The sequence below is a fragment of the Helianthus annuus genome, chromosome 6 (assembly GCF_002127325.2).
Source record: "Helianthus annuus cultivar XRQ/B chromosome 6, HanXRQr2.0-SUNRISE, whole genome shotgun sequence".
NCBI classification, from domain to species: domain Eukaryota; kingdom Viridiplantae; phylum Streptophyta; class Magnoliopsida; order Asterales; family Asteraceae; genus Helianthus; species Helianthus annuus.
The window spans coordinates 9,601,546-9,616,733 of record NC_035438.2 but is presented as its reverse complement, the minus strand read 5'-3'; the positions used below and the strand labels follow the sequence as shown (position 1 = coordinate 9,616,733).

The following is a 15,188-nucleotide window of genomic DNA, read 5'->3' as shown; positions in this document are numbered from 1 at the left end:
TAATTAAATTTTACAATGCGTACGTCCAGCCTTCAAAAATTAGTTGGTGTGTAGCGCCCGGCGTAGAGTTCATCAGCCATGTAGCGTCTATATCTGACACAAGCATCCTGTATGTTTACTTCGTTCCATGTCAATGAACGGTTGTAAACTAGATTTTCCACTAGCATACATATGATAACACCTGAGTTTCGCCCAATATGAGCTCCGTGGTCAGGCCACACAACATCCCCGCAATACTCTAAGGCTTCTACACTATCTATCCCCGAGTGCTGCTAGTACGATATACTGCCCATAAACCATACGAATGGAGATTCAAATTCTATTTTCCTGTGTATGCAAAATCCTTCTCCGCAATTACTTAGGTTACAGTTATCGGGAAAATAAGCATATATTTTAAGCGAACGCATATTTATTTTTAGAAGTAACCAGTGGTTTCCGTTGTGTGCTACGGGCATGTAAATCTGCAAAAAATGGAACGTAAATAAGCCCCGGAAAAGGTATTCTTTTTAGGGATTTTTTTTTAAATTATAAATTATTTAAAAAATCAATATTTTTTTTATAAAACATAAAATATAAAAATTGCTAATTTTTTTAAACAGAAAGTTTATTTTTAAATTTATTAAAAAACGTACAACTCTATTATTTCCTTGTCAAATGTTGGTGTAAAAAAGTAAAGGTCTGCAAACTTATAAAAAGCGTACACTCCGAATAAGCATATTTAACAACGTACCGTATCAGCGTCCCAAAAGGGAGGAAAAATTTCTTTTGAACCGTCTACATATCCGTAGGCCTCTCTTTTTTGTTCTGTTATCATGTTAAAAAAAGTAGGCGGGACTACTGTCCACCGATAATCCTTTGACGACATCGCCGTTGACCGTCTGTGAAGCTCCCGTTGATACATTAGCTTGTTACACCATGCATTGATATGCTAAGAAAAATATGGTAAACGTTTGACAAAAAAAATATAAAAACACTATCATTAACAGGAAAGGTATTTCGAAGGTACCGTTTCCTGAATAAATCCGTTTCCACAAAATCCAAGTAATCCGCCCCACCATTCTTTTCCGAGAGGTGTTTTACCCATGTAGGTTGAGTAGCAAGTTGGAGTATCGCCGTCATAGTAAAACTCTAGAATATTTGGCGACCAATGTTCAAACCGATCATTTTGGTTTATCCAAATGGTGCGTTGCACGGAATGAGGAATGTTTGAGTAAGACATCCGGTGTGACATTATTGACATAGTGATGGCATATATATGTATATATATACACATGTTCACAATAAATATAATATAATATTTAATATAAATGAAGTTTTACCTACTTAATATGTTATCGAAACATATATAGAAATAACTATATATAATGAATTCTGTTTTATAAAATATAAATTAATACAAATCATTAAATATATTCAATATCGTCCTCTTCTATTTCGTCGACTGATTGTTTAGGTATAAGCGAGTTGTAGAAAAGTATCGCAAGATGGCGCCTCATCCTTGTAGCCGTTATGCTTGTGTCTTCACCATTATTTAGTGGTTTTTTGTTAATCAACCGGTCCAGAAATATACAAACCCAAACCCCACAGTCCCCTAATGGTCCCGACTGCTGTGGCACGTCATCTGCATATACTATTCGAAACAGAAACTTTATCGGTAAATGTTTGTTGTCATAATAACCATGCATACGAAGCCAATGGTCAAAAACAAAATTTATAAAATAAACCACTTCCATTCTTCCTTTTTCCAATTATTGCATGCCCATCAGCTACAAAAAACGAGCATTTATAAATTTTTAAGGTCATACCTTTTGAGAGACCGTTAACTAAAACTATTAAATAATCAGCTACAAAAAACGAGCGTTTTTTTACCTGTCGTAAATAGTGAGGGTATGGTTAACCAGGTTGAAAACTCCCAAAAACCAGTGAATTGATGGTATATATAACGGTACGTACACCTCGTCAACGCTAAATATTGGAGGCAAAGGTTCGACACCCCGTTGAAGTAACCTTCGAACGTCTGATCCAAAGTTTGACAATGCATTTGGAAATATGGGGGTAAAATGGACCAACGGTCGGATGGATTTCTTGAATGATACATGTGTAGCATCCATCAAAAAAGGTGCTGTTATAGGGTTGGACAATTTTAGGGTAAGTTTATAGGAAAATTTAATATATTTAGTATTAACAAAATAATCTATAGTGCTTACATCATCGTTTAACCAGCCAGTACCGTCAGTGCCTAGCAATGCCGCCCAGAAATTAGGACCAACACTTCCACCTGCCGTGAGGGTTAGTTCTCTAACGCCGCTAGTTGGTGCCCAATTTTTTATCGTTTTGATTAAATTATCTTCATCATTTGCTATCTTTTTTTGCTTCAGCTTAATGTTTCTGTAAACTACAAACGGTGATAGCAGAGACTTGGCGGGCTTCACAAGCCTTTCGGAACGCCTCAGTTTGATCATCTCCGGATCCTCATTCTACAATAACATTAATTTATGAGGAATTAAATAACAGAACATACACGGATAACTTAAATAAACATATACGAAGTAAAAACTTACGGCTTCTTCCGTAAGATTTTCGGGATTTATTGACACATGATACACATCGTTATCGAAGTTAAAATACGAATCAGCTGCCGCCTACAAATTTTTAAAAAATGTTAGAAACATTTATAAATAATTTTTTTTATATTTTTATAACCAAATAAACGGTATTTTTGGATGAATACATTATCATCTTGTTTTTGTGATTGTTCCATCGGTGTTCGTGTGTAGCATGGAGTATTAACCGGAGCCATACGAAAACTTTGCAACAACTCCGACTTGATCATGTCAGTCAACCCCCGGTTGTTTGCGAACATCAGTGACTGAAATTTAGAAACAAGCTGCTCTTCAGAATAAAATCCTGACGAAAACGGACCGGGAGCAGCATCCTGTTGCAAGTCAGCCGTGTCTAACGGAATATCATGCATCTGAACCGGTACTTCAGGTGCTAATCCGTGCATTTGAGGCAACTGAACTGGTACTTCATCATCACCGAACAAGTGGTCAATGAACTCCTTCATTTTTTGCTGGCCGCAGTTTTCAGTTGGCTGGATTGGATGTTGCATTTGAGGGGGTAATTCAGTCGGCATAGCAGGTTGATAAATTTGACGTTCACGGTCCAACTAATCAGAGCTTGAAATGAACCACTCTGTTTCGGCCTCAAACTCAGTAGGTAGTATGAAGTTTAGCGGTTTATATTCACGTCTCTATCATATTGAAACCAAACATTTTACAAAAAAAATGTTAAAAACTATTAAAGGTTGAAAAAAAATTAAAAAATTTGTTACACAAAATAATTTGATTAGCTATTAAATGTCAAAAACTGTTAAACGTTGAATTTTTTTTATAATTGTATGATTTATAAAATTATTAAATTATTAAAACTGTTAAAGTTGACTGTTAAAATTTTCAACGTTTAACAGTTTTTGTTATAAAATTATATTTTGAAAATGCATATAAAAATGTTTCAAAAACTATTAACGGTTGAAAATATTTTTTTTTATAATTTTATAATTTTAACAGTTATTATAATTTTATACTTTTAACAGTTTTTATAATTTTATAATTTTATCGGTTTTTATAATTTTTTAAAAATTTAATTTTATTTTATAAAATTATAAAATTTGTCAAACAATTTAAGACACAATATAGCAATTTACCTTTATTGCATTCGCTAAAATCCCATCAACACACAGCTTTTGTCCTTCTTGCCATCCTAAAAACCTCGGAATGGACTGACCATCGAAATACCCCCTCCTTTGTTTGAATTCCGGAAACACCTCTAGAATCCACATCTGTAAATGCATTAACATATTTAACAGGTATTAGTCTACATATTAAAACGAACATTACACTTAAAATATATATACGATTTCCCAGGTACCTTAAAGGGCCAAACAAAGTTGTCTAACGAAAAACTCTTTGCGTCTTCTGTCACACCCCGATTTCCACGTGTCTCACCAGTGGGCCCGGTGGGGGATTACCGTGACGATGTTGGCAACAATATAGTCAAACCACACAATTTTATAATGCACAGCGGAAGCTTAAAGATAAATATATACTTCAACCTCTGGTTGTAATATCAAATGTATTACAGAAGTCGAATATATCCACAGCGGATCAAAATAATAATAAAATATTGTTCCATCAGATACTGCAATCAAGCTTGCGAGACTTATCACGACGCTAGGGAGCTAATACCAGCCAATTTACGTTTAGGTACCTGCACTTAATCTTTTTGGGGAAAATACGTCAGTTTACACTGGTAAATACATTCAACCGACTCTTTTGAAAAGAGTTGGGAAAATTGATTTGAATGCACAAGGCACAAAATATTTTGACACGTTGATTAAAATGCCCAAAGGCAAAATTAATCTTTTATACTTGGGACAATTTTGTTAATAAAAATCTTGTATCCGATTTACATGGTTGTCCAACATTTAGGGCCGGTGATTATACAATACAAGCCGGACAAGATTAATCGACACACCACAAATATAATCTCACAAGAAGAATACTCTCACGAGTGAGTATACGTTATACATATGCAACAGGAGGTGTTTTGCCTACACCTTGTGCTTACGTCGTGGCCATTCACTTTTTAAAATGAGCCAAGGATATCCAGGACACGGTCATTAACCCCCAACGTTATTTGTTATCAATCAATACAGATTAAAACGGGATTATGCAATTTAATCATCTCCGATTAAAAGGTTTCTACACCCGACCAAGCGGTATATTTAAAATACCGTATCCCAAGCCCGTATAAGGGAAAATAAGTTAAAAGTATTTACCTTTGCAATGTATATTCCTTAATCAATTAAATCACCGATATCTTTTACTGGGGCTCCTTATTCTGGAACGAAGATTTTCAAAATAACCTATTAGAATCCTAACGGGTCTTTATATTAGCCGTAGCCTAGACCGGTTGGGTTCAAAAGATAGATACGGTTTAATCGCGCGGAAAGGCGAAAACCGTGAATGGAATGTGATTCTGACCCAACAAGTCTGGAGACTTGTTTTATATGGGTTTAATATTCACATTCTGGATTTCGGGGTCGAAATGATATGGTTTGACCCGTATCGGCTAATTTATGTAAACTAGTTACATAAGCCGAACCGTGCACGCAATAGGCGTAACGGGTAACCGTGAGAGTCCTACGCTTGCTTCCTAAGTCAATATACCTTAAAGAGGTTGCGGTATCATTAGGATACCTTCCGTGATGCCCGTAACGAGTTTAAGTTAACATTATGCCCCGTAGGGGTTTTTCGGTCATTTTAAAGACTTTTAAAGAGCTTTTCGAGTTCTACAGGAAATCTGAGTTTCCCGAACAGTTTATAAAGTCTAAAATACTTTATTTATTATTTAAAATTAGTAGCAACTGGAATCGGGTCAAAAGACCTTGTAGAACTCATTTTATGGCCAAAAAGGGCGTATTCGGTATTTACCGACCCATAGCCATAACCGTAGGTTATGAGCAGGCTAAAAATAATAAAAATCTTTAAAATTCCCAAAATATTATTTTACAACAGTGGGTAAAAGTTTCGGTGATAAAATCTTGGCTTAGATAGGTGTTATGCTAATTGCGTCGTTTATTACAAAAGTTTATTTTAATTGCGCTATTTAGCATAACTCTTATTCTAGACCTCGGATTGACGTGAGACTTTAAGGACATGCTTATAATTTAGTGAGCAAGGTTATGGTCCGTTCACGTGTCCGAAATACTCGTTTTATTTTAAAAAGGGCGTTACGGTCAACTTTTAGGCGATTAACGGAAATGCGTAAAAGACTCGGACAAACGATGAACCGGTCACAGAGGGTTATACCATCACGTGACCTGGTCCTAAGAGAGTCCTAAGGCATACCTATACTTTACTAAAACGGGTCAGAACTGAAGTCAATGCAAAAGTCAAACTTTTGCGACATTCGGCTCCGAACCGGGTTAATATAGCAAATGGTCGATTCAAACGAGCGCAAACAAGTTTATATACTTAATATCATGTTTTATGATCATCAAAACAGGTTCCATAGTATATACATTACAGATTATGCAAGATTCACCAAAACGACATTCTGTTGACTTTTTCGGTGCACGTTTGACTCGACATTTGACATAGTTAGAGTGGTGATCAGTGGGAACCCTTTTAGAGGTTTATTACCCACATAATTACCAACAAATAACCATTCTTGATTCGACAATTCACTGAATCATTTGTGAGTTATCGCTAAGTCGACCGTTAGTTACGACGGATCGACTTTTAAGCTAAAACTAAGTTAAAGCTCAAATGGGAAAGGAGTGGAACACTTACTGATGTCCTATGCACCAAATGTGACTACTTGAGAGAAGATTGGAGCTCCAGAAATGACCAAAGAATGCAGATGAAGGTGTGTGCACTTATGTTTACAACTTAGGCCTTATATAGTGGTTTAATCCACCATAGGAAGTTGACAACAATGTCTAGCACTCACCACAACTCATCAACATGTGTCCCTAGTGTTAGGGGTCGTTTAGGGGTCATTTGGAAGTGTTTAAATGCATCCCATGGCCTTTAGAAGGCTGAACAGCCAAGTTAAGCATTTTTCTGCATCTGGGCGCCTGACGCGGCCCGCATGGGGGAACCAGGCACTTTGTACGCGGGTCGCCTGAAGTTTACTAACCAGGCGCGTTTAAGAGGAGGCTCGCGGCCCGCCTCAACTTAACCCAAAACTTCACGCGGGCCGCCTGAGGTTAGAATTTCAGGATTTTTAAATCTTTTTGTAATGATGACAAAATCTGGTAATTAATAACGAAATCTTTCGTAATGATTTACCTGACCTTTCGGGTTTGAAGGGGTAACTTTGCGGTTTGGCCCTCGGTTAATTACAACTAGGGACCTCGTGATATTTACCCGCGTTATTAAGTCCCCGGTTAGTTTATTAATTATTCAGAAAGCTTTAACTTTCATTATTGACGCTTTTAACCCTTCTTCTACGAATTCGATCGTAACTTTCTCGTTTCATATCGAAACTTCGCGAAATTCATATATATTGTTTTAGTGAGGGTATAATACCGTTACAAAGTTTTTGGGACGTTAAAGGGTCACTCAGAGGTATTATTAAACATGTTGACACAGTTAACCCCTGTAGTTTGTAACCTCTCACTTTCTTCCGCGTTTTATTTTTGTACGATCTATGATTTATTCGTTTGAAGGTACGAGCATCGTTTAGGGATACTATACAGTATATTTATTTTTGTTTGACATTTATAACCCTCGAATTTATATACTTTCAAGGTTTGTCAACATTAGTCCTTTATTTAATATTAATGCCACGTGTAAACTTAGGACACGTGTCGGCACATTATTGGACGCAAAAATTTCGAGGTGTTACATCCTCACCCCCTTAAAATAAATCTCGACCCGAGATTTACTCAAATAAATAGGGGTATTTTTTTTTTCATTGTAGCTTCGACTTCCCACGTATGTTCGGGACCTCTACGAGCAATTTGACTTTTACAATCGGTACGTGCTTTCTGCGAAGCTTCTTCACCTGTCGATCTTCAATCGTCAAAGGTTTTTCTATGAACTTTAAGATCTCATCTATATGCACATCTGTGTGTGGAATCACCAACGACTCGTCGGCGAAGCACTTTTTGAGATTGCAGATGTGGAACACATTGTGAATTCCATTGAGCTCTTCAGGCAAGTTCAACTTATAGGCGACTGATCCGACTCGTTCAATGACCTCAAAAGGTCCTATGTATCTCGGACTCAGTTTGCCTTTCTTGCCGAAACGCATCATCCCCTTCCAGGGTGATACCTTAAGTAATAACTTTTCACCCACTTCGAAGTGAAAATCCTTACGCTTTGGATCAGCGTAGCTCTTCTGCCTATCACGGGCAGCCTTGAGACGTTCCCGGACCTGGACAATCTTGTCCGTTGTCTGGAAAACAATCTCTGGTCCTGATAATTGAACCTCTCCTACTTCCGCCCAACAAACAGGCGACCTGCATTTCCTACCATATAATGCCTCAAAAGGCGCAGCCTTTATGCTGGTGTGGTAGTTATTATTGTAGGAGAATTCGATCAGGGGTAGGTTTTTATCCCAGTTACCACCTAAATCGACCGCACATGCACGAAGCATGTCCTCTAGCGTTTGGATAGTACGCTCACTTTGACCGTCCATCTGTGGATGGTAAGCCGTACTAAAGTTTAAACGCGTGCCCAAAGATTGCTGGAAACTTTTCCAGAAATGAGATGTGTATCTAGTATCCCTGTCGGAGATAATAGACACAGGTATGCCGTGTAAGGCTACAATCTTATCAACATAAAGTTGGGCTAACATATCGGAGCTATACGTCTCCTTGATGGGTAGAAAATGAGCTGATTTAGTCAGCCTATCGACTATGACCCATATTGTATTGTTTCCTTTCCTGGTTTTGGGTAACTTGGTTATGAAGTCCATAGTTACGCATTCCCACTTCCATTCAGGAAGTTCAGGCTGTTGTAGCAAGCCAGATGGCTTTTGGTGCTCGGCCTTGACTTGAGCACAAGTCAAGCACTTTGCTACATGGGCGGCTACAGACTTTTTCAAGCCTATCCACCAATAAATTGCCTTTAGATCCTGGGCATCTTATGGCAATTCTCAGTTTTTGCTTAATTAGGGTTGCGGTCACTAATATATAAGCAATATGAACCGTCTTTCTTATTTAATAACATAAAACTTTCTGAATATTGAGTCAGGCTATATGAGCCTATATCTCAAATCCTACTTAATCAAGGTTTCGATTGTTTTATAAGCATTATGGAGTTTTCGTAATACTCCAGCCCACAGCGGGATGTTAAAATTAATTCTACCTGCCTTCCAGGAGGTAAGCAGGGAAAACTTAAGAGAAGATAATCTAGATACAGGGAGACTACCGAGATTTTTCATATCTCAGGCTCCAGTTCATTCATTATTGTTTGTGCCAAACAAGTGACACATATTTATGTTATGAGTCCTCATATTCCGTTACTAGGGAATATTTATTTAGATAACTATATTTTGGATATCTTCCTTGAATACTACTAGTCGACTCTAGTACAATATAACCATTGGGATATCTCAGGGGTTCCATGTATTAAACCTCCATACTGATCAGGCATGGAAATAATCTATGGGACACATTAGGATACGCCAATCCTCATATGGTACTTTTATCAAACATAGTTTGGCATTCGCAGGCGATAGAAAAGAGAAAAATGAAGGAAGAAAATAAAAATAACATATGTTGTTGTACTCTATGCGAAGAAAGAGGACTCTTAGATTTTTCGGAAGGATTCCTTGTCGATACTAGAAGAATAGGTTACTAAGGTTTTCTCGATGATTTATACCTTGTGGCTAATATAAAAGTTCTCTAAGATTACTGTTTATGAAGAATTTACTGGTATCCGAACCAAAATAAACTCTTAGTATTTAAATTACTGATAAAATGCCAAGGAATATACATGTTGCCATTATTTATGGACTAGCTCAGGCATTTTAGGCGTCTTCAATTTTAGGCTTTAATTCCTCCGCCGCATTTCCTTTGACATTTTTAGGGCACGTAGTCTTGATGTGGCCTTTCTCATTACAGCCGAAACAGACGGCATTCTTCATGTCCTCGCAGTCCAACGTTTTATGTCCCTTAGACTTGCAGATTCCACAAGTCCTGGGCTGTGATTTAGATTTTGGTTCGAACCTGCATTTCCCATAATGGCGCTTCTTGCAGGTCTCACATTCTGGTTTCTGGTCGGACTTTTGTTTGTTCTTTTTCTTGGAACTCTGGGAGTTGTCTACGTCCCTTTTCCTTTTTAGTTCATCCTTTGCATCAGAGGCATGAACAAGATCCTCCTTAGGAGTAAGGAAAGGTGGTCCTAGGTAAAACTTGGACCGAGCCACAAGGGGCTCCTTTAACTTTTTCACAGCCTTCTTCACAGCTTTTCTAACGGCTGCGTCTATCATGGTCTGAAGAACATCCTTGGAAATTCTAAGGCTTACAATTTCAGCATCATTAGCATGCGTCGCGTCATCAATGGCGCGATTGACTGTTGTCTTATCCGAGTTTGTCATACTCGATGTGGGTTCCTAATACCAATAAAACAATTTCTTAGTCGCAATCCAACAACTGCTATTCTTCATCCTGATGGCCTTAACATATACTAACCATGGCATTTATAGACCATATTGGTTAATATAGTACTAACATTCTCAATGAATGTTATTAAATATATATTTATTATGTTTAGCCTAGGTCACGTGGGACCATCAACGGCATTTAAGGTTTGGGCCTAATTCATCATCTTGTTGACAGGGGATCAAAATGTCACATCCGTCTTTGTTATATTGATGAATTTTGGATAGCTCGAATGCTTGCCATAAGGATATTAGAAAAGAGCGATTCCTAATAGATACAGACATCAATCTAGGATTCGTTGGAGTGTTTTCTTAAGTATTAACGACAAATTTTTCATCTCGGATTAAACGATAGGAGTCCTATCAGACGGAGACAATAATTCTCAACAATCATTATTCATTATAGAGTTATATGTGCCAGTGGTAATTAATTTCTGCATACTGTTTGATAAGGAAGGTACCTGCTATATATATATCATACTGCATTATCCCCTGGGCGTTCATCCTGAAGATTCATGCGTTTATTTTTCCTGGCCTCTCCCGACTTCTTTATAAGCTCTGGGCAGCTGGTTTTGATGTGCCCTTCCTCGTTGCAATTGTAACATGTGGCGTTCTTTAACCCCTTGCAATCTAAGGTTTTGTGACCCTTGGTCTTGCAAATTCCACACAATTTAGCACGTGGGTTGATTGTACATTTTCCAAAATGTTGCTTTTTGCAGTTACTGCATTTGGGTTTGTTATCAGGCGGACTCGAGTTCTTTCCAAACTCAGAATCTTTCCCACGCTCCGAGCTTCCCTTCTTCTTCTTGTTAGTTTGATGAGAGTTCTCCTCCTCTCTTTCTCTTCTTCTCTCGCTAGAAGCCTTAACAGACTTAAATCTGATTGCATCTAAGGTGAGAGATAGGGATAAGTCCACCGCGGACCTATATGTGGTTGGCCTAGATGCTTTAACATTTCCTTTTATCTCTGGTGCTAGGCCTCCAATGAAACGCGCTATGCGTTTAGGTTCAGGGGTGACTAAATAAGGGACTAGGCGGGACATAGTGTTGAAACTTGTCACGTATGCCTGACAGTTCAAATTTTCCATGACCAACGTCAGGAAGTCCGATTCTATCTTTTCTACTTCATGCTGAGGGCAATAGTTTTCTTTGACTAATGCAACAAATTGGCCCCATGATAAGTTGTAGAGTAGAATCTTCCCCGTGGCTTGGAGTAATGACCTCCACCATGCCAACGCTTCTCCTTTAAATGATTGTGAAACAAATTTCACAGCGTCTTGCTCCGCACAATCGCTGATGTCAACAACAGCGTCCATTTCATCAAGCCATGTCATGCAATCGATGGCCCCATTTTCTCCTGTAAAGTCTCTAGGCTTGCAGGAGACAAAATATTTATATGAACAGGTCTTAACTGATGCCTCTTGATGAAACACAACTTGTCTAGATGGAATACTCCTTTGATTTGACAAGTCATGGACATCGTCCTCCCTTGACTCATGCGTTTTAGGAGTGGGCTTATTACAAGCCATAGATAGAGTCTTGGAGTGGGTATCATTTGGTTCATCATACTGTCGATCAAGAGCTCGAGTAACAGCATAATCTATTATTGCCTGCAGTTCTGCTCCAGTTACATTAATTCTGGTAGCATCATTGTTGCCCTTCAAGTGACTGTTAGCTTCATCTAATCCAGCCATGTAGCTTGATTGCTACATAAATATTAACAATGATTTATTCAGAGATTATTATGGAATCATCATCTTTGACGATTTATCAACCATGGTAATATAAACCATATTGGTTAACTTGTTAGTTATATTTAATTAGTATTTTCCATTTTAATTTATCCTAGTTATAAAACATTAAGGATATTGAAGTGGCGCATAAGGCCTAGTCACAAGGACAATTCTAAATTTTTGTAAGCCATGATTTCAGAGAATCGAGGCATTTAAGGTTTGAATCACGTTCATTACCTTCTCTTGACAGGGAGTTTGTAGACTTCAACTGTCTTTTGTCTTTTAGGACAATAGGTATAGCCCGTGGGCATTTCCCTTCTGAGGGATGGTTATAATATGATCATCTTCTCAGATGCTATTAGTCGAGATCGTATGGATCCTACCGACCATTATGCTTGGACCTGGTCCAACACTTTCAGACAGGAGGTCACAGACCACCACTGTCGTTGTCTTATCGAACAACAAGTTTAGCCCGTAGGCACTTCATCACTATCGGATGTTTATAACGTGATCATCTTATAGGATGACACAAGCCATGATCTCAAGATCACCAGACTAGATAAGAAAATTGGAAGAATCCAATATAAGGATGACTGCTGTGATTTTATCGAATCACATTTGTCAGGAGTGCTAACACGTTTTTAGGTGTTAACAAGGATTTGAATCTCTTGGGTAGGTTTCACCCTCTTGGCCGCGTAGGCTAGATTTCACCTTTAAGATTCCTTTTAAAAATGCCTACTGGCAGGGAAGGAAGGATATTTATTTTTATTTAGGATTTTATCATAAATCCTAATTTATAATTTAATATTAGCACAAATGGCCTAGTCGCGTAGACAAGTTTTATAAGCCATGATTGTCTGGGATCGAGGCATTTAGTAGTAGCACAAAAGGCTTAGTCACACGGACAAGTTTAATTTATAAGCCATGATCGTCTGGGATCGAGGCATTTAATAATAGCACAAAAGGCTTAGTCACACGGACAAGTTTAATTTATAAGCCATGATCGTCTGGGATCGAGGCATTTAATAATAGCACAAAAGGCTTAGTCTCGTGGACAAGTTTAATTTATAAGCCATGATCGTCTGGGATCGAGGCATTTAATAATAGCACAAAAGGCTTAGTCTCGTGGACAAGTTTAATTTATAAGCCATGATCGTCTGGGATCGAGGCATTTAATAATAGCACAAAAGGCTTAGTCACACGGACATATATAATTTATATGTTATGATTTCAGAGAATCAAAGTATTTGAGGTTTGAACCTAGTTCATTACCTTTTTCTGACAGGGAGTCATAGACCACCACTGCCTTTTGTCTTATATGAAAATTTGCATGGCCCGTAAGGACTGAAGGATAATTATGTCCTTATAGGGACTAATAAGAAAACGATTTTCAGTAAGAGGAGTTTCTTCTTCATTATTATTTTTGACTGCATTCTCCTTGGGTGTTCGTTTCATTTTTGTCGCGGTACGAAGCTCAGCATCTCAGGACCCCGAGTGTGGAGAACTCCTATTACGGCTTCTTCTCTTGGCGACGTATCCAATATATATAAAAATAATTGGAAGCAATAAATTTCAGATTAGAGTCGGGAGTAATCCTATGTAAAGTCTAGACTCAAGTATGTGCAATTGTGTCACTGAGATTAAACACATTAGGATAGTGTTTAATTCACTCAATGTTGGCTCTGATACCAACCTGTCACACCCCGATTTCCACGTGTCTCACCAGTGGGCCCGGTGGGGGATTACCGTGACGATGTTGGCAACAATATAGTCAAACCACACAATTTTATAATGCACAGCGGAAGCTTAAAGATAAATATATACTTCAACCTCTGGTTGTAATATCAAATGTATTACAGAAGTCGAATATATCCACAGCGGATCAAAATAATAATAAAATATTGTTCCATCAGATACTGCAATCAAGCTTGCGAGACTTATCACGACGCTAGGGAGCTAATACCAGCCAATTTACGTTTAGGTACCTGCACTTAATCTTTTTGGGGAAAATACGTCAGTTTACACTGGTAAATACATTCAACCGACTCTTTTGAAAAGAGTTGGGAAAATTGATTTGAATGCACAAGGCACAAAATATTTTGACACGTTGATTAAAATGCCCAAAGGCAAAATTAATCTTTTATACTTGGGACAATTTTGTTAATAAAAATCTTGTATCCGATTTACATGGTTGTCCAACATTTAGGGCCGGTGATTATACAATACAAGCCGGACAAGATTAATCGACACACCACAAATATAATCTCACAAGAAGAATACTCTCACGAGTGAGTATACGTTATACATATGCAACAGGAGGTGTTTTGCCTACACCTTGTGCTTACGTCGTGGCCATTCACTTTTTAAAATGAGCCAAGGATATCCAGGACACGGTCATTAACCCCCAACGTTATTTGTTATCAATCAATACAGATTAAAACGGGATTATGCAATTTAATCATCTCCGATTAAAAGGTTTCTACACCCGACCAAGCGGTATATTTAAAATACCGTATCCCAAGCCCGTATAAGGGAAAATAAGTTAAAAGTATTTACCTTTGCAATGTATATTCCTTAATCAATTAAATCACCGATATCTTTTACTGGGGCTCCTTATTCTGGAACGAAGATTTTCAAAATAACCTATTAGAATCCTAACGGGTCTTTATATTAGCCGTAGCCTAGACCGGTTGGGTTCAAAAGATAGATACGGTTTAATCGCGCGGAAAGGCGAAAACCGTGAATGGAATGTGATTCTGACCCAACAAGTCTGGAGACTTGTTTTATATGGGTTTAATATTCACATTCTGGATTTCGGGGTCGAAATGATATGGTTTGACCCGTATCGGCTAATTTATGTAAACTAGTTACATAAGCCGAACCGTGCACGCAATAGGCGTAACGGGTAACCGTGAGAGTCCTACGCTTGCTTCCTAAGTCAATATACCTTAAAGAGGTTGCGGTATCATTAGGATACCTTCCGTGATGCCCGTAACGAGTTTAAGTTAACATTATGCCCCGTAGGGGTTTTTCGGTCATTTTAAAGACTTTTAAAGAGCTTTTCGAGTTCTACAGGAAATCTGAGTTTCCCGAACAGTTTATAAAGTCTAAAATACTTTATTTATTATTTAAAATTAGTAGCAACTGGAATCGGGTCAAAAGACCTTGTAGAACTCATTTTATGGCCAAAAAGGGCGTATTCGGTATTTACCGACCCATAGCCATAACCGTAGGTTATGAGCAGGCTAAAAATAATAAAAATCTTTAAAATTCCCAA

General features: G+C 37.9%; 1 protein-coding gene across 1 annotated transcript; it reads right to left on the bottom strand.

The window, feature by feature from the left end:
- Nucleotides 1–1,403: 1,403 nt before the first annotated feature.
- LOC118479493 lies at nt 1,404–4,051 on the bottom strand. The gene is made up of 6 exons (XM_035974040.1): nt 3,931–4,051; nt 3,707–3,841; nt 2,732–3,253; nt 2,562–2,642; nt 2,231–2,477; nt 1,404–1,621 (listed from the first exon to the last, which is right to left on the bottom strand). The coding sequence occupies exons 3-6, from the start codon at nt 3,134–3,136 to the stop codon at nt 1,404–1,406; spliced, it is 951 nt and encodes a 316-aa protein (XP_035829933.1). The 5' UTR covers nt 3,137–3,253; nt 3,707–3,841; nt 3,931–4,051.
- Nucleotides 4,052–15,188: the final 11,137 nt, after the last annotated feature.

Bases quoted from the DNA above. Each gene is read 5' to 3' on its own strand.
- LOC118479493 (XM_035974040.1), bottom strand. From the start codon at position 3,136: ATGCCGACTGAATTACCCCCTCAAATGCAACATCCAATCCAGCCAACT. The intron at 2,478-2,561 runs GTAAGTTTTTAC...ATGTTATTGTAG, and splicing joins AAAATCTTACGGAAGAAGCC to AATGAGGATCCGGAGATGAT. The intron at 1,622-2,230 runs GTACTGGCTGGT...TAGTATATGCAG, and splicing joins GGCATTGCTAGGCACTGACG to ATGACGTGCCACAGCAGTCG.